The sequence below is a fragment of the Pleurodeles waltl genome, chromosome 4_2 (genome assembly GCF_031143425.1).
Source record: "Pleurodeles waltl isolate 20211129_DDA chromosome 4_2, aPleWal1.hap1.20221129, whole genome shotgun sequence".
NCBI classification, from domain to species: domain Eukaryota; kingdom Metazoa; phylum Chordata; class Amphibia; order Caudata; family Salamandridae; genus Pleurodeles; species Pleurodeles waltl.
The window spans coordinates 333,238,712-333,258,788 of record NC_090443.1 but is presented as its reverse complement, the minus strand read 5'-3'; the positions used below and the strand labels follow the sequence as shown (position 1 = coordinate 333,258,788).

At 44.4% G+C, this 20,077-nt stretch overlaps 1 protein-coding gene across 2 annotated transcripts in view; it reads left to right on the top strand.

Annotated features, from left to right (window-relative positions):
• CIMIP4 (ciliary microtubule inner protein 4) overlaps positions 1-20,077 on the top strand; it is a 74,666-nt gene that overhangs the window by 19,111 nt on the left and 35,478 nt on the right. The window contains exons 4-6 of one of the 2 annotated variants that reach the window (XM_069231352.1): positions 14-131; positions 835-954; positions 10,793-12,988. In XM_069231352.1, the coding sequence (XP_069087453.1) occupies positions 14-131; positions 835-954; positions 10,793-10,878 (324 nt within the window). In that variant the 3' untranslated portion in view covers positions 10,879-12,988. Of the gene's footprint in view, positions 1-13; positions 132-834; positions 955-10,792; positions 12,989-20,077 lie in introns of those variants that run through there. The other variant, XM_069231351.1, reaches the window with a different exon arrangement.

The window sequence follows — 20,077 nt, the reverse complement described above, 5'->3', positions numbered from 1 at the left end:
TTGTCCCTCGTAGGTACCCGTACATGTCATTTCTAAGGCTAACCTTAAAGGAGGGAAAATCGAGGAGTGTGCCAAGTCCATCAGTGCCTACAAGCAGCTTGGACAGGCCCTGCGAGCGAACAACTTCCCAGGTAAGAGGGGCTGTGACTTTCCTCTCACATATACAGGTAAGAGGGGCTTCAACGCTAACCCTTCACTGTTCATTCAAGAGAAGCTTTAACTCTCCCCCAACTCTGTCTACGGAAGAGGAGCCCCTTAATGTAAGCGAGGCTTTAACTTTCACCATATACTGTCTAGATATGAAATGTAGTAAATTCACCCCCTAACCGGGGAGAAGGGGGTGTCATCCTAGCCAACAATACTTTTCCCTGGTAGGAGAGGTTCCAGTCTCTCTCACCCAACCCAGACCCAAGTAAGTGTAACTGTTAGTTGTCACCTTTACCAAACAGTGCCAATAAAATATGGTCTGGAACCCTTCTCCTACTGTGTATATCCCAACCCTGTCCAGGTGGGAAGAGCTGTGAGCCCACTCCATCCTGCCCAGGTAAAAAAGGTTCTGATCTTTCCCCGCAAGCCTCCACGGTAGAGGTGCCCTGGCATGTCCCCCTCCATGTCTAGGAGTCTCTGATCATGAATGACAACCTTGTGCCTCCACTTTCTGTCCTCCCGTCTCAGGGGATCTCTAGCTCACCATCGTTCTGTGGATTGTATGTGCTGCTATGACCCTCCCCGCCTCTCTTGTTCTCTCTCTCTCTCCATGTTTTGCGCACACTGTCACTGGGTGACCAGCAGGGTGATCCTCTTCAATCCTACCCTACGTTTGTCTCCATACAGGATTGCCTGTTCCCATGCAGACTCTGTCACAAGAAACATACACCAAAGAAGTGAATCAGAAGGGCCTACTGGAGAAGTCCCAGAGCCCGCACTGGCACGGCAAGAAGACGGATGATTTAGGTAGGGTGAGCACATTCCGCTGTGTAGGACTCTACAGTAGCGGGTTTCTCACAAGGGTGTGCTTTAAATCCCCACTCAATAGTGGTCTGGTGATGGGGGGTTGTAGGGAGTAGTGTGGGTGGATATACATGGCACAGTGGACATAGGCCTTGAGGACTAGAGGGAAGCAGACAACACCACAGCCGTGACATCTAGTGTAGGGTCACTGTATGGCATTGGGCGAGGTCCTGGAAGGAGCAGAGGTGCAACGGTGACTCCCAGTGGCGTAAATATATCACTGTGGATGGTTTGTAGCGAGTAGACGGCCCTTAGTTAATGTCATTTGTTGTCTACCAAGTAGATGCACTTGCTTTGTCGCGTGGGCTCTCATTATTCTAAATGAGACTACTGGATTTCTAGGTAGCAGGATCTATATCGGTGTGGGGGACTGAGTCTGACCCACGTGTAAAGAACTCTGTCACCCTAAATCCGGTTTTTGCTCCGGCTAACTAGCAGTGCCTCATTTCTCCCATGTGGAAGGAATGATTTGGCAGCCGAGCGCATGACATCTTTGGAACTTCTCAGGGAAGTCGTGGTTACTCAGATCCAAACCAACTCTCTTATTTCCAATATGATCTCATATACAAATGACAAAGACAGTATAAGTTTTATATCATGTTTTAATAAAACGACTGTATTTTAGATATTAAGGCGTGAGCCGCAATAACCAGAACGATACAACACAGTAGGATTGAAATAGTTACTAGGAGAGTAAAACATAAGAACAAAGCTATCATATTGTCAAACAGTTTCTACTCTCCTTCTGCGTGTTTTATCTAGAGCACAGCATGTTAAGCTTCTAGCTTGCCTATTAGAATCACTGTGGAGACATCAGCCCTCATACCTGAGTAAAGACCTGTGATCTTGGTTCAGCATCTGCAACGAGGCAGTCAGCGTCTAGTTGTGGTTCCCTGGTTGGAATCTCCCTCTTGCGTGTATTGGGACAAGGAAGTGATTTTATAACTAACATGTCACCGTGATCACAAAATGTCCCTACGCAGGAATGCCAAGTCTAAACTCTTACCACGTCTATCGGCAATGTACCAGACTGTATCCTTGACTGAAGCACAGAGTAAATATGTTATGGAGAACTCCAGTGCTGAAGTAGGCAAAACAGTGTGATATGAATAAAAAACAACACCGTAGAACTGGCTATTTGAAAAATAACAGTACGAAGCCTAATAAAAAGCATGTAGAGCAAAGTGCACAGAGGCTCTAAGCTGTCAGCAAATGAATAAAATATATTCAGGGCAAAGTGCACAAAGGCCTAAAGCCTGAAGCTAAAGCGCAATGAATACGTAAAACTAACCACACTACACCCTCCCCTTGTCGGTAGCAAGTGGTTCCAATAATATAAAAGGATGCCCCAAATATAAACAATACCTAAAACAATTATTTCGACAAAGTGAGAAGACAACAAAGTCATAAATTTAGGTAACATGTGACCATAAAGCCAAATTCAATATAGTGTCAATTTCGTAAAAATCCAATCGTCAAATAGAAGCAATAGAACGCAGGAGTTCCTCCACTTCGATATATGTCAATAACGGAAGATCCACGCCACAAAGCACCATGGAGCAGGTGTGATCCAAAGCCCCAAAACCATTCAGGGCGGCACCCCGTGCAGGGCCTATGAAAGAGACAATACCATCTTCCTCCAGGAAGGGAATCTCATAAACTGCCTCACGAAGCAAGCGCATCTGTAGTGCACAAGTCTGGGAATGAGCCCTAATTGGGAACATCAACAGATCAGTATCGACCATTGGAGGGCGCTGCAATGAGAGACAGAGAGCCAGTGCATGTTCAAACGAGCACCAAAGGCACCAAAACACGGGTTGCACACAATCCAAAACCGGTCTGAATGACAGAGACCAGTCACACTCCAAATGTCCAAGGAGTGTCGCTCCAAAATGCTGCATCATGCGTTCACGACACAGCTGCGCTGACGGGAGCAGCAATACAGGATCTCGTTGTGACGGGACAGCCATTGCGAAAAAATAGCAACAACAGCAAGACTCCAGCCAATAAAGCCAAAGTAATCGGGAAACCCCCAAAAATGCTTCCGAAAATAGAATGTATAGCCCAAGGTATCAAACCGAATATGGAAGAGAAGGTGTGAGCGAAACCAACACCAACGACTTTGAAAAAATGTGCAATACCAGCAGTGCTGGATGCATTAAATATACGTCCCACAAGTTCACCGAAGTGATTCGGAAAGTTAGTATTCAAAAGGGACTGTATCTCCGCCGATGACCTTGCCACCTGAAGTGCGTAGGTCTCGCTAGCAGATGTAAGGGCCACATGCTTTTGAAACAATAAAGCTTTTAGCCGACTCAATTTGTCAAAATCAACCTTGGAAGTAGCAATATGAGGCCAGATGTCCGCTACCTCCCTAATTTGAGTGGGGGGAAACAACACATTCCCGCAGCACGTAACGGCCTTGTTGACAACGACGATGTAAACTATTCCGGCACGCATGCCACAGCAGCGTTCGCTGTTAAGGACAATGTAACTGCCGTTAGAAAGCACCTGGAAAGTGTTTTTAATAACCGGGACTGGAACTCCCTTCAGATAACAAGCTAAGTTAGCAATCGAAGCGTTACACGCCCCGTGCAAGGACAGCTGTTTACAAACCATTGAATGGCTGACAGAAGCTTTGCATTCGCTGCCGCTAAGAAAAACCTCCTTCAAACCATTAACACATCTGTACTGAAAGGGAAGGTCCCACACCTCGTGTATGTAACTGTCTCCCAATAGTTCATATCTTCCCACCGGAATGTGTTTCAAACACGAAGTAAATTGCAAAGTAGAGATAGGCAAATTAATAACCCCATGAATCAACCATTCAGCTGACGGAATCTCAGCTACCGTGAAAGGCAGTTTCTCTAATTTCTCAATATTTAACATAACATATGTTGCTTCCTTTTTAGCCATCAGTTGTTGTTGACGAGTCAAATTAAAAGAGATAAAGATCTCTCTGGCACGAACGTGCTGCCATGGAACGCGACCCGCCTTCAAGGTCTGAAGAGTCCAACCCAGCTGCATGATGGACCGCGTCTGACTCTGCCCATGATATAAAGAAGACATGTCCGATTTAATAATGTCAATGGCAGAGGAAACAATGCTGTCAATCGTGTAAACACGGTCAGAAAGGGTATGCATGCCATTATCAACAACAGACAAAGTCTGCATCAGATTTTCTTGATCAATCTGCCTCAACCGGGCTGCAGCCTCCTGTTGTGAAAGCTTCCAAATCTCATTATAAACCTCGTATAAGAACCTTTTCTTTCGTGGTACTTTGGGACCTGACAAAAAATCTTGTAAATCAGTATCATTAGACAGTAACGTGAGATGTGACTTAACTGCATCCAGCGTGGATGACTTCAACCATTGCTGACAAAGCTTCCCCACACTGTATGTAGTTATAATATCAGCATGTTCTGGTGAAACGTAACGAGGGTCTGCCCTACTAGTCCTGAACCCCCCTGAAGAGGTGACAAAACGTTGATGACACATATTAGTGTCCACAGGCCATAATAACCACCCGCCTGGATGTAACGATGAAGTGTTAAGCGTACCATTCTGGACCCAATGTGTAAAGTCACTAAAAGTAGCATTCACATAGTGCTGCCAATTTGTTAATTTAGAAGGGACAGGTATACTGGGCAAAGTCAACTCCCTAATTGTCGCTAAGCCCAAACAGCTAGTCTGTTGTACTGTGTCATTGAGGAAAATCATCTGCACAGGGATAATGCATGCTCTAAATAGCGTGTCCCTGCCTTGCATGTGCCAATTTTTTCGAACCCCAAACACTTTTCAAGTCAACAGTTTTAAACCAGTATTCATATCCCTCGACCGAAAGTTTAGATACAAACACATTGGAATACAGTAATTTAGTATCGGTCAATAACATTTGCTTATTAGAATACTGTGCAACTTTAAAATAGTAGGACTTAGCATTTCGTTGATCATGCCCAGAAAAATATGCAAATTTATCATAATACGTTTTCGAACTCCCTTGTGGAGGAGTCGAGCAATGTTCCCATTGCACATAATTAAACATGGGCTTAGGGCTACTAGCTTTATGAATAAAGTGGTGTCCATAATAGTTGTAACAAAACATGTCACCATGATTATCTCTAAACTGGTAAGCATCTTCATCGTCATAGACAGTATAATATTGCAAATCCGTTAGCATAGAATCTACTGTCTTCACATCCCAATCATCAGAAACAATGCCAGGTATAACAATATCATTCATTGATAATTTGAGGACATACGGTATTTGAATCAATTCAGTGGGACCATATATATCAAACATTACTTTATCCCACACAATTCCATCCGGAACTGGTATAGCAGAAATGTTTACTGTGGACAAGTCTCTTCGAACCATATGAGACGAAAAATGCGGTTTTAACACAGTCTCCACGTGCTCAATGTCAGATCGATCAGGAAGAAAATGACCATGTATGATCAGAAAAAAAGTAACCACAAATCCCTACCATAATAAAATAGTCATCCCGGCCAAAAACAGCCAAAAATAGTTCCAAGGAAACACAAAATATGTGCGTTTAAGCCAACCCAGCATCCGTCGTGGACCGAAGACATCGAGGACGAGGAGCCGGACCCATCATTATCAGCGTCGTTGAAGCAGCCAGAAGCAGTTCTAGCAAAAGGTGCAACTGTGAACGAAGAAGCAGATGGAGGCTCTCGCCGTGGCACGCTATAAACCACATGTTCAGAAACGTCAGTAGAACGTACAGCAATTTGATCACAAGATTCCATATTAATCGCCGTTGGTGGAACAATCGCAAGATCATCATCCACCCTCCCCAAGCTCGGAGAGGAAACAGTGTCGGTGAAAATCACCTGCAGCGGGACTTCCTCCCCAGTAGTGAGAGGGATTCTGGAACTACTGGGTGTCCCTCTTGGTCTGCTGTGCAGAATCGGCCACATGTTGTAACTTGACATTATCAATGGAAACAAAGCGATTTCCTTTGGCCCCTCGCAGCGGCGGTAAAATCACAGTTCTCGTGCCGCTCACCCCCAACACAGGGACAGGTTCTCGATAAGAAGGACCAAATTATTTTTTAACTGCGACCTTTTCACGCACTAGATCCCCAATCCTGGGTATCCAACCAGTAGGTGTTACTGGCTCATCCTTAATTCCTGAGGAGGCAGCACTGGCAGAAGAGTTATCTTCACGGAATTGTTGTAAATCCTGCAAAACAGTGACACGATCATTTATGTCAAAGGGCGTATCTGCCGCCTCCACACCAGGACCATCTAGATCAGGAACATACATTCGTGTTCCAAACAGGCACTCATATGAAGTACGACCCCCCAGTGACCTTCTAGGCAAGTTATTAAGTGCTCTCTGTACTCCATATAGGTGGGCTAGCCAACCACGACCCGTACCTATAACTCTGGCCGTTAAGGACTGCTTTAAATCACGATTTAAACACTCCGCGACAGAATTTCCCTCGGGATGAAATGGAGACGAGAATTGGAGTTGGACCCCCAACGAAGCCATGGTGTCCCTGAATGCCTTAGAGGCAAAAGCAGGGCCCTGGTCCGAATGAAAAGCCGCAACTGCAAATATATCGACAAAGATGCGCAAATCTTTAATAACAGTTCGAGCGTCAGCCGAGCGTTGTGGCCATACCCATACAAATCTGGAGCACGAATCTACAGCAACCAATATATATTTGTATGCACTATCTGGTGTCAGCGGACCACAATGATCCAAGTACACACACTGTAATGGTTTATTTGAAATCAGAAGGGGCATCTGCTGCGGGCGTCTAGCCGACGATGCTTTAATTTGTTGACAAACGTCACAACAAAGGACATATTGCTTCGTATCTTTATAGAGACCAGGCCACCAGTAACGAGCCTGCAATAGTGAAATCGTGGCAGCCACCCCAGCATGTGCAGAAGCCACCCCCTCATGTGCTGCAGAAATTAATCGAGGTCTGTCAATTTTATCGGGAATTTCACGTACACCAATGCCTGGAATTGTAACAGTAGCATTCAGCGCACCATTCAAGCAGTAACTATATTTTGAAGGAAATCCTTTAGGAAAGGGTGTGCCAGCAGCCGTAGCCTTTATGGCAGCCGAAATTTCTGTGTCTGGTTTGGAACTCGAACGAGTCACTGCGGCCACAGTGGCGACAGCCACTGCCGATTTCGCGGCTTCATCAGCCAAAGTATTCCCAGCAACGTGTATTCCAACGCGCTGGTGTCCAAGTGTATGCACAACATGGACGTTAGGAAGCGTTTCCTTCAGATCCGCAACCTTACCCCACAACATTTTATGTTTAATGGTGTTGCTTTTAGAATCTCTGAACCCATTCATCTTCCAATAGTGTAGATATTCGTTGAAAGACTGCACACAGTAGTAGGAGTCACAGACCAGCAAGGTTAAAAGCGCCGGATCCGCGTGCTCCAACGCTAACAATAGAGCTTTGAGCTCAGCCAGCTGTGCCGTGCAATCTACCAAGGTTTTAGTATAAGTATGTCGGGGGCAGAACACTTCCCCCTCCATAGTGCCGCTCACCATCGCACATGCAGCAGAATACTGTTGTTTAGTTCCAACCGCTGGTTGCGCAGTTCCATCGGTATACATGACCACTTGATATTGGTCAATAGGCAACGTACCAGCAGGAACAGGGTATTCCATTTGATATTGAAGAAATTCTTGAGTCTGCAGTTTAGGGTCAAATACATAATCTACATCAGTGGCTGTCAAAGACGTAGCCCATTGTATCCATCGCGGGTGTAAAGCTTTCGAATTAGGAACACTCGCTTTTGTAACAGCCTCTAAGGCCGGAATCGGGGAAACGACAACGATGCGTTGACCCTGGGCCAACGGTCTTTCTTTAATAACAGCCATCTGTACTGCAGTGAGAATTTTCTCAGTTTGTGCAAAACGTTGCTCTGCAGCAGAATACAAGTGAGACTTGTATGCAATTGGGACTGTCTCCCCTTCATTAAAGGTGACATAAGTAAACCCAACAGCCCCAGGTATCACCCTGATGACTAAATGTGTCTTATTGTCCCGTGTGTGTAAGTGTTTAACTGCTACGAGATCACTCTGTAACTCTCGCAGTATGTGTGTGTGTTCAGTCGTCCAAAATCTACTCGAAAAATTCGGGCGAATCAACTCGTATAAGGGCTTTATACGCGTCGCATATTCAGGAATGTAAGTTCTGCCAAAATTCAGAAACCCCAACAATGACTGGAGCTTCTGAACCGTATTAGGAGGCTGCAATAAAGCACATTTCTCCAAAAAATGTGGCGCTAGGCTCTTGCCCTCACTCGACAACTCATATCCCAGGAAAATGACACTGAGGAAGGCAATCTTTGATTTCTTAAAATTAAACTTATAGCCAATATCAGCAAACCCCACAACAATGCGCGATACACGCCTTAGATGTTGCAGAATCTCATCATCTGTCAGATATATGTCATCAACGTTAGGCGCCATGTCGCGTGGGCTCTCATTATTCTAAATGAGACTCCTGGATTTCTAGGTAGCAGGATCTATAACGGTGTGGGGGACTGAGTCTGACCCACATGTAAAGAACTCTGTCACCCTAAATCCGGTTTTTGCTCCGGCTAACTAGCAGTGCCTCATTTCTCCCATGTGGAAGGAATGATTTGGCAGCCGAGCGCATGACATCTTTGGAACTTCTCAGGGAAGTCGTGGTTACTCAGATCCAAACCAACTCTCTTATTTCCAATATGATCTCATATACAAATGACAAAGACAGTATAAGTTTTATATAATGTTTTAATAAAACAACTGTATTTTAGATATTAAGGCGTGAGCCGCAATAACCAGAACGATACAACACAGTAGGATTGAAATAGTTACTAGGAGAGTAAAACATAAGAACAAAGCTATCATATTGTCAAACAGTTTCTACTCTCCCTCTGCGTGTTTTATCTAGAGCACAGCATGTTAAGCTTCTAGCTTGCCTATTAGAATCACTGTGGAGACATCAGCCCTCATACCTGAGTAAAGACCTGTGATCTTGGTTCAGCATCTGCAACGAGGCAGTCAGCGTCTAGTTGTGGTTCCCTGGTTGGAATCTCCCTCTTGCGTGTATTGGGACAAGGAAGTGATTTTATAACTAACATGTCATCGTGATCAGAAAATGTCCCTACGCAGGAATGCCAAGTCTAAACTCTTACCACGTCTATCGGCAATGTACCAGACTGTATCCTTGACTGAATCACAGAGTAAATATGTTATGGAGAACTCCAGTGCTGAAGTAGGCAAAACAGTGTGATATGAATAAAAAACAACACCGTAGAACTGGCTATTTGAAAAATAACAGTACGAAGCCTAATAAAAAGCATGTAGAGCAAAGTGCACAGAGGCTCTAAGCTGTCAGCAAATGAATAAAATATATTCAGGGCAAAGTGCACAAAGGCCTAAAGCCTGAAGCTAAAGCGCAATGAATACGTAAAACTAACCACACTACAGCTTCACTGGTTGCAAACACTATCACTCAGTGGTTGGCACCAGAAACGTGTAAAAGATGCCACTTTTGCGGTAAAAGATACATTTGTTGCTTTGTATGCCTTGCTTATGTGTTCCTCACCTCCCAGAGTGCTTGGACTTCTGATTGTTCCACTTCAAGTGGCGTTCAGTTCAGTTTAAGAAACACAGTTTAATACTTGTGATACACTTAATGACGCTAAGTTCTAACTTCATTGCCTTAGCTCTGATTTTGATAAATGCTACCGAGGCATATCAGCACTGCGGAAATGTGAGAAGTTTCCAAGACTAGTATCACTTCTTATTGTCTTGCACTGCAAATCTTACGCTATCCAGGGCCCTACCTTCTGAAAAGCATATGTGCCAACCATCGTGAATGCAATGACAGTTTCAGAAGCATTTTAGAAGCCTGTGCCCATTGACATGATCTCTTCGGAGGCTTCCCTTGTCCGCCACTAGCATCCGCAAGCCCTCTTCACTGGACATCAGTTCTAGGGCAAGTACAAAGTTCAAGAGGGATGAGCCTGTACTTTAGGACATTGTTGCTAAAGACACAGTTGACAGTAATTTCCTTCTTCACTCCGAGTCCTAAGCCCCACCCATATTCACATCTCATGCCCATTTGAGCGAGCACCTTACTGGTTCTTTGTTGCTAAAGACCTGAGAGATGAGACGCAAACGAGATGCATAAGGTGACAGGTAGCGTGTGAATGGGGGTCTGTGCGTGCATCGTTGGCCTCATTACACTTGTGGTCCTACACTTTTCTGCTTATCCTCTAGGTGTCATTAAGAGTTACAGAGGGACATAAGAATGAGAGTTGAACAATTTCTGCAGCTTGCTACTGCCCATGTGTATGTCTGTGTTCAGAGTGGTACTTCCCATGATGCACAGGTGTCTTCGAGATCGTTGATAATTACTTATGATGTTTGTAATCTGTGGTCAATAAGAAGCATGTCTTGTGATGTGTGTTTCTCTGGCCAATAAGAAGTGTTTCCCTGTGCTGTGTTGGCATTTCTGTGATATAGAGGATGCACCACGTATGCTGTTTGTGTTTATTTGTTTGGTCAGGAGAGGCACCTGTGAAAGTATCCATGTATGGTCTTTTAGCAGCTGCCATCCTGCTGGACTAGCCATAAAATATAAAAAATCCCAGCAGGGGAATTCAACGGACTCCTAAAGTGGGTGGAAAATGGGGGCGAGGTGTATTCTGAACCACAGTAGCCTTCATCCCAGTTTCCCCTTTGCAATGATGCAGAAGTGATCTCTGGTTTCTACCTTCTCTTTAGGGCACTGGCATGAAAGGAATTTTAGCAACTTGAACCTACTGAAGGCTTTACAGGAGAAAAACCAGGACAAGTTAAAAAAGATCTGAGTGGGTGCAGGCTGTGCTCGCAGACAGAACTCTACACCTTGGAAGAATAATGCATTGACTCCATTATCTTATGCAGTAGAAGAAAATGATTAATTGCCTTAAAGTTTGTGTGTGATTAATACCTAATCAGTCTGTGTGTGTGAATAATGCCCCCTTTGGATATCTATGGTTGATGGCCTCTACTATCTGGTTATGCTCCATTCACCTGCAGTCAATTGAAGATCAATGGCCTCTGTAGTCTGTGTGAGTTGGTAGCCCTTCAACGTGTGTGAGTTTGTGCACCCTTTACTGAGTGTGAATTGATATCACTTCCACCTGTCTGTTGACACCCCTGAAGCCTGTGTATAGATAAACTGTCATTGTAGAATTGGTGTATGACTTATGTCTCATGGAATCTGTGCATGCTTACTGCACCCTGCTGTCGTTATGTCTGATGAGTTGTACAGACCTTGTGACTTTTTCCTTCTACAGTCTGTGTCTGATGCACTCTTCAGTCTGTTATGATCAGTGCGCCTTGCTCACTGTGTGATTACTGCTCTTCGTAGACTTTGTCTGATGGAAGTTTGTGTGACATTGCTTCTTCAGCATCATGATAGAAACCATTTTTCATATTAGGTTATGACAAGAATTGCAGGCATTTAAGATGATGTTTGGAATCAGAGGCCTCTAATGTAGGCAAAATATGGGTAATCTATTGTGCATAGTTGCAAGCATAATGAGTGATGTCCAGTGGATATAATAACTTTACGTGTGTTTCTTCCACCTTGCATGACAGAATATGAAAGGCAGGCTCACTGGTGGCTGTAGATATAGATGACAAAGAAACCTATTAGTTTGTTTCATCAGAAGTATCAACCACTTAGATTAACCTAGAAAAATAGTGTTTTTCTAGTGAAACATTCTGGCCTCTAAAGGCATGCTTTTGAGTCAAATAGTGAATTCAAGTGTTTGCCAAAGGCCATGTTCAGCGTGTAGTTGGGTGTTCAATTGGGGGTTTGGTACAGGGCCTGTACAGAGAATAGGCCAGTGGCTAACCTTTTGCTGTTCACTGCTGAAGGAGCTCCAGAAACTAAAATGAGATCACATTTACACAAGTTTACACTCTCTTCCTCAACCATGTGAAAACAAACTCATATTCTGAGTAAAACATGTACTACCAACAGTACCAGCCTGCCAATTGATTTCCCACTGTACTACTGCAGTTCCACCTGAGTGTTGTAATGGACGCCTAGAGCGTTAACATGTTGTGTTTATGACCATTGTGTGGCACATTTGAACACCATCTTGATGGAATCAAACCTGTGAAACTCAAAGCATGTCCTTTGGAAATGTACAATATCAGGGAGTTTATTTTGTCATAGTGCTTGAGAATTCTAAAGTGAGGAAACATTTTCCATGAGATCTCAAATATCTTCCTTGTCCATGTCAGTAAAACATTCTGACATGCAGACTGGAACGTGTACTTTCAACACTAGCAACAGTCTAACAGTTAATCCCCAGTAATCCACTGCGGCATCACCACAAATTCCTAATGAACAACTAGAGTGCTAACATTCTGATTTATCACAAAAGTGTGGCATACCTCAACGCCATCTTGATAGAATCAAAGTTGTAATACTGGAAGGAATTTCCTACACAAGATGCTACAGTAAATGAAAAAATAAGGGTTTCTTTTTATCATAGAAATTGTGGTTTAGTGCTTTGAAAAGCAGAAAGCTAGATTGCGGACATGTTTTCTATGAGCTATGAAATATCTTCCTTATCCGTTTCAATACAACATTTTAATATGCAGAGTGAAACGTACTTTCACCACCACCTGCAGCAGTCTGTCAATGAAATCTTGGATATTCAACAGCAGTGTCACAATAGAATTGTAATGAATAACTAGAGAACTAACATTTTATACACTAAAGTGAAGCACTCCTGAACGTGTGTTGTTGGAAATAAGTTTTTCAATTGAAAGCTTTAGGATTCAGATGTCATCACTGATGAAATATGTAAGGTCATAAGCAGTACAAGTTATACCTATGCAGCTATCTATAAATGACGAATTTCAGTGTTTTTTGTTTTTTAAACAGTAGTGCTTTTTAAGTGAACTTCTAAGGTTTTTTCAACGCAAGTCAAAACCTTCCTCACTTGTAATTCCACTTTGACGTTTGTTTTTTTAGTGATTTTCTATGCTTTTTTAAAGTAAATGAATATTTTACTCCAATACTTTTGTGTGCAATCTCTTTCAGTCGTGCGTGGTAGGGAGTTGCTGCTGTGCGTCTCAGGCCTGCTGGTGGCCAACCACCAGCTACACACAGTCTTCGGCTATGTATACATGTGGTTTTCTGTGGTCTTTGGCTTGCAGCCTGGCCCTGCTTCTAACCTCATGCTTGCAACCAACCACCCCAAGACATCCCAGCTGGCCACAAACTGATATCCCACATTTAGTTAAAAAAAAAAAACAATTTTTTGGGGATCCCGTGGGACCACGCGGTGAGGGCTAAAGGAGGAGGGTGTTCTGGCTTCTGTGCGAGTCCTCCCGGACCTCAGAAAACCCCAATTTGTTCTGTGTTTATGGCCCCTCAAGGGCTTGGGGTTCAGGGTATCCCCACCCTGGCCCCTTATATGCTTTTTTAATGTTTTTTCAGGACTTGGGGATGAGTCCCCAAGCCCTAAAATGGCAGCTGTCACAATTTTCTTCCTGTTGCCGCCGCCAGTCACATTGCACGGCCCCATGGGACTCCCACGGACCTCACAAATAAAAATTCATTTTTTGTTGTTTGTTTTTCCTGTGGGAGTCAGCGGCAGCAGATTTCTATAAATTTTTACCTCTAACTTATCTAAAACCGCTGAACAGAATTAATCCAAATCACTAAAAGCATATAGCTTTCTGCAAATTTGGTGTAATTCTGTTCAGCCATTTTTTCTGTAACTAATTTTTCTTTCTTAAATTGCATGGGGAGAAAAGTATTTTGGGTCCCCCTTTTTTCTTGACCCTGCTTGACAGATCACCCTGAAACCTTCCAAGAAGGAGCTGAGGTGGATGAACATTTTTGGGGGAACGTTTTGTGAAGGTTAGTGAAATGACACAAACGTTATTAGCAAAACAAAAAATATGCTTCCTACGGAAACTCTGATTGACGTATTACTATATAACTACACAGTGCTAACGTATGTTAAAGCCTGCCCCCCCCCAAAAAAGAAATCACTGAAAAAACAACAATCAGAGTGCTGTTATAGTTAGGTATTGGAATGAGACTAACATTAAAAAACTCATAAACACTGAAAGACGCCAGTTATACTTTAGTCAACTAACTGTAACTTGCTCCCCCATCATGCAGGATGTATGATGGAACAACACATGCATATATTATGCATGCCTTTACAATGCGATCTCTACAATGACCGCGTCTTTACCACACATGCCTTTTCCATGCATGCCTCTACAACGAATTTCATTGTAAAAGCATGTTTGGCAAAGGAACATGCGTGGTAAATTCTCCCCTGCCCTGCCTTCTGCCCCCTACACCTGACACCATAGTCCACCCCCTGCCCTGAGTCTTAACCCCCGCCCTACTCTGCCCTGTCCTAAAACCTTCTCCACCCTGTCTTAAAAGCTACCCCAGCCCGCCCGAAACCCTAAAAACTACCCTGCCCTGTCCTAAAAACTACCCCAAACCCTGCCTTATACCATAAAACCTACCCTGTCCGAAAAACTACCCCTCCGTGTCCTAAAAACTATCCAGACCCCCCACCCTGAAACCTAAAACCTATCCCGCCCTGTCCTAAAAACTACCCGACACCCCACCTTAAACCCTAAAGCCACCTTGTCCTAAAAACGACCCCAGCCTGTCCTAAAAACCACCCCAACCTAAAATCTACCCTGTCCTAAAAGCTACCCCACCTTGTCCCAAAAACAAACCGACCCCCACCTCCGCCCTAAAACCTACCCTGCCCTGTCCTACAACTACCCCTCTCCTGCCTTAAACCCTAAAACCTACCCTGCCCTTCCCTAAAACCTACCCCGCTGTGTCCTAAAAACGACCCCAACCCCCCACCCACCCTGAAACATACCCTGTCCTAATAACTATCCCACCGTGTCCTAAACACTACCCGACCCCCGCCCTAAACCCAAAAACATACCCTGCACTTTCCTAAAAACTTCCCTGACCCAACCTAACCCCTAAAAGCTACCCTGCCCTGTCCTAAAACCTACCCCACCCTGTCCTAAAAACAACCCCAACCCCCACTCTAAACTCTGAAACCTACTCTGTCCTAAAAACCACCCCAAACCACTACCCTTCACCCTAAAACCTCCTCCACCCTGTCCTTAAAACGACCCTAACCTCCCCTCCCCCCAAACTCGGCCCCACTTACCTCTGTCTCCTCTGGTCGCTGCTCCTTCCTGTTCCGTCCAGACTGCTCTCTCTGCCGATACCACACATATGCTTGGTAAAGGCATGCGTAGTAAACGCATATGCGTGGTAATGGCAGCGTGGTCAATGGGTAGCGTTGCATTGACTGCGTTATTAGTGATGCTTCCCCATCATGCACTGCTTATGACCTCACCTATTACTTTATTCATGACATGTTAAATGACATACTTGATTACATCATTCATGACATCTCAGTTATAGCCTCCGGCCAGACCTTGCAACCATTCTGCAATAAGACTTGGACTCAGTACCTAGCAGACCGTGAAAAATGTACTCGCTCACACGCTGTGGTGAATCAGATTTTATCAGGTCGAGTCATTTTAAGGTCCTACTGATCCTTTCTAGTGAGAGAGCTTGAGTTGGTAAAGAACAGTTCTTCGTTTCATTCAGAAAGCAAATGAGCAATACAGATGCCTTTAAATTTTGTAAGAGGTAAGTCAAGAGTTACATGCACCCTATATGTAAGCTAGATTCTTATTATACATGTAGCAAACGTTTAGTCTATTCAAACAAAATCATTTTTTGTATTACAGACATGCTGAGCTCACATATTAAAAGGTGTTCTCATATGTGATAATGAAGAAAAAGGTGACTGTGAAATAAAAAGTTTGCCTTGCATCACACAATATGAGATCAGTTTATAGGTCAAGCGTATTACAGTTACGTTGTGTAGATTATTCAAGTCTGTAGGCCTGAAGGACTGGTAACATTGTAATTTTTTTTTTAACCCTGGCCTAGGCTTCAGTATGGCCCTGCCCTGCACCCAATTGTCTGCATGAATTAAACCTCCACACATTATCTTCAACCACACATAGGGCAATTTCGACACACGGGTAAGCCTGTAGTTAGGTTTTCACCCATCCCTCCACAAGTGGCTTACCCTCACTATGCACCACTTTGGACATACACACTGGAGGTTGTCTGCATGGCCTTGAGTCCCACCAGATCCTGCATAAAGTAGGGGTTGGGCAGTGGGCTTGCCGTATTGCCCGACCCCAGCCCAGATGTTCGTGTATCGCCAGCCCCAACTGTCCATGGCTTTCGGCCATATCCAGCTGGGGGTTGACCACAGGGCCTAGCCTGTGACCAAGCCCTGCCCTCACCCCTACATGAACTCATAAGACCCTTCTTGGTCTGCCTTCAGCCCTTCACAGCAAAGTTTGACCAAAGAGTCTGTTGTTAAATGATGTTAGCAGCCAGCTCTTTGCAAGTGACCTGTGCTTACTGCACCCATCCATTGGTTGAATACAAGTAAAAAGACAACAACATCCATCAAAAGTGCTTCACTTCTGAAATATATATTTTTTTAATTGTCTTAAAAGCAGTATGCATAACAATTCATCCGACTACCAAAGACATTCTTATCAGGCTAGCCCAAGACCATTAATATAATTCAAGAGTCATTAAAAGATTATTCATCCAAATGTATTCCTTCTTGAGTGGTGCTTGCAGCAGGCTGTGCCCGTACGTAACTATGAATCCTAAATTTGAACCAAACATTGCGTTTGGCAAATGTATTTATGGCAAAGTTGCGTGAAGAGTCAGTGTTACAGTGTTCGTCTAGATATAACATCAACTAGTGCCATCTGGCAGTTCAGAGCAATACATAATTAAACCAAACAGCCAATTCATCAATTACCAATATTAATATTTTCCACCTTAGGAGTCTTTTTGAGGCAAAACACCATTTCTAATTCTTAATCCTAAGAGCATAATAAAAATTATAGTACAAACTAGAGCTGGGTCAAGGGTACGCCTGGCCCCTTTGATTGTGATAACACCCATACTGAGTCAACCTTGATCAGACTTCTGACCCTGCCCACCTGGGTTTAGCCAATCCCGTATTCCTAGTCTGATCCCCACCCACTTCAGCATTGGCGACCAGATAATGGCCCCACGTTTCCTAGCATTCTTGTCCTTGCAGTTATACAGTGGCGGCTTCTCAGCTAGGGTGGAGGAGCGTCGCCCCCCCCCCCCACCAGCAGCAACCACTGCAATTCCTTTCCCAAAGAAACAATAATAAACCATGTTTGTTATCCTTTCCTTGTGAAAGGGAGGGGCATTGGGGTCACGAGCAGTGGGGGGAGTGCACAATGCACTTCCCTCAGAGCGCATGTGTGTTTAGCCAGCTGTCTCAGGCCGGCCAAACACACATGCGCAATAGGCTGTCTCCAGCCCAGCAACTACATTTCTGGGCTGGCGAGAGCCTGCACAGGCTCCCAGTCTGCCTGGGAGTGCCCTGGCTGGGCGCTCGCAGCGTCAGGAGTGGCGCAGGGTAGGCTGGAAGCCTGTGTCGGCGATGACGATGAGGGAGAAAAGCATCGTGGGGCGACAGAGGAGGTATTTCTATTTTTTTATTTGATTAATCCCCCTACTCCTGTGCCCCCGCACGCTGCCCCGCCCCCGTTACACCCACGAGCCACGACTGCAGTTATACAAGGTTCGCTCCAGATTTTAAAAATTTATCAGACTTGAAAAACATTACTGCATTGTTGATGGCTCTGTGTTTAACCAGGCCACCCATATAAGAAGGTGAGCTACGGCCATAGCGATGAATACAAAATAGAGCATACCCCTATCCCTTAATCGGTGTTATTTGATACCAAATAACATTACTGAAGGAGTGATGTCAACTTTCAGTTTAAGTACATCCTCCACAAAGTCCTCTACTCCGTCTTTTATCTCCTGTAGCTTTCTACATACAGAAAACATATGGGCCATATCTCCGTGGGTCTTGCCACATCAGGGACATTTATCGTCAGATCTTTTCTGCCAACTGTGCAGTTTCACCGGAGTGTAAGAAAGATTAAAGCACGGCAGAACTTAGTGTACAGTTGCCGACTGCTCTGTCTTTGTGAGACCGGACTTCTGCCATGTGATGGTAGAGAGACATTTAGGAGTCAGGTAGATTGATCAAGCCCTTCCAGCACAAGAGGGCACAGGCGTTTTTGGTGAATCAGACCAGGTTTAAGGTTACTTGGAATGATAAAACATGAATGTTTACATCCCAAGTCAAAACTAAAGAATTCTTGAAGAATAATAGTTTTTGAGTCTTGGGTCTAATGAAATACTCGCCTGGGCTCAGGGTCACTGATTTGGTTATGGGGTATGGACACTAGGAGGGAGGGGGGTTTGGTAAGTTTGACAGTATTGTATTCTCAATACTTAGGACGGAAGAACGTCAGGGGTGCAAGGAGGGATGGGTCAGTCAGGGGAGTGGCGGGGTGGTCACTTATAAAAAAGAACAGAGGAGCAGATGCAAGAAGTGTGGTTGGAATTTGCAGCTCAGGACTTAAATATGAGGAATTTCCTAAAAAGACAGTTGTTGTGGCTAAAGATGGGTGGCTGATGCTATCTTTTCTTTGAGTGGGGCTTTAACTGTGGTATACGGATCTATCGAACAAATGATGCTGGCTAGGATAATGCAAATATGCTTTCCCAATATGTGGTTTCAATGATAAGGCAAAGAGGCAAAACGTTGCAGAGGAATTCAGAACAATAGAGCCAGACATTATATGCAAGCAGGAAACCCATATCCCCTGGCAGAGGAAGGATTGGTTGTGAATCAGGGGATTTTTCCTCCTTACAGCACTTCTCAGAGCTCCTCTACTGGGCGGTGGCAATTCTAGCTGGTGAGCTAGCTGCTTGGTGAAGCACAAGCTCATGGACAAGTTGGGTACATGGGCTATAGACGAATGCCTGATAGTGGGGGCCATTTTTTACCCTATGCTCTATTCACAGTTCCAGTCTGGATAAGGCAGCAATTATTGATGAATTGGTGGTAGAAATGGCTTCATGCCCCACCCCCCTGATGGTGTGTGGTCATCTAAATATCCACATGGGAGTGGCTGTTAATAGCAGACAGGCGGAGAAGTATGTTGGGAGGAAGCCGCTGGTATACAGACTAGTGCCTCATCTTAATGAGGAACCACGGCTTGGTGTATTTATGGGACTGGCTTAAATCCCCCGATTTGGGAATAACATACTTTTCCATCCGCACAATAAGTGTGTCCGGTTGGATTATTTCTTGATTTCTGCTGGCTTAGTAGGGAGAGCAGACATTAGGAGGCTCCCGAGGGTCTTCTCTGATACTAAGCCGCTGATCCTAGAAATTTCAGGTTTCGGACTTCTCAGTAGGTCGGATTCAGTAGAAATGGACATTTGACAGGAAACTGCTCTTAAACACCAACTGCATTGACCACGAGAAGATGGATTGTGCATTTCTTGGAGGCAAATAGGAACAGTGCTTCAGAGAGGCAGTCTGGGACACTTTCAAGGCTGGGGTTAGGGGCAAGACTATCAGTTTTGCCTCATAGCGCGAGGTAGCAGACCAGGGAGATTAGTGGTTGTTTGCCAAGCCATCAGAAATGTAAGGGCAACACATTAGGTTGACCATGGGGGGGCAGAACGACCAGGAAATGCAACAAAGAATAGTGGTCGCTAAGGCCAGGATCAACAGCTACCATTGTAGAGTACTGGCGGAGAAATATCAGACCCATAGTTTAGTGAGTTATGAGTATGGCGAGATAGTGGGCAGATTATTGGCACTTCGCATAACTCAACAGGAGGTTATGGAAGGAAAGAATGGCAGCTTGACAACCACCCCAGACACTATAATTAAGATGTTTGAAAACTATTATGAGGACTTATATAAGGATGATATTGTTTCCTCACAGGGTCAGCCTGGGGTGTTTTCTGGGGGGAATTAGTAAGGGGCTTTAAGAAGGTGAAGAGTCTGAAGCCTCACATTCAGCCATAACTTTTGACAAAATAAG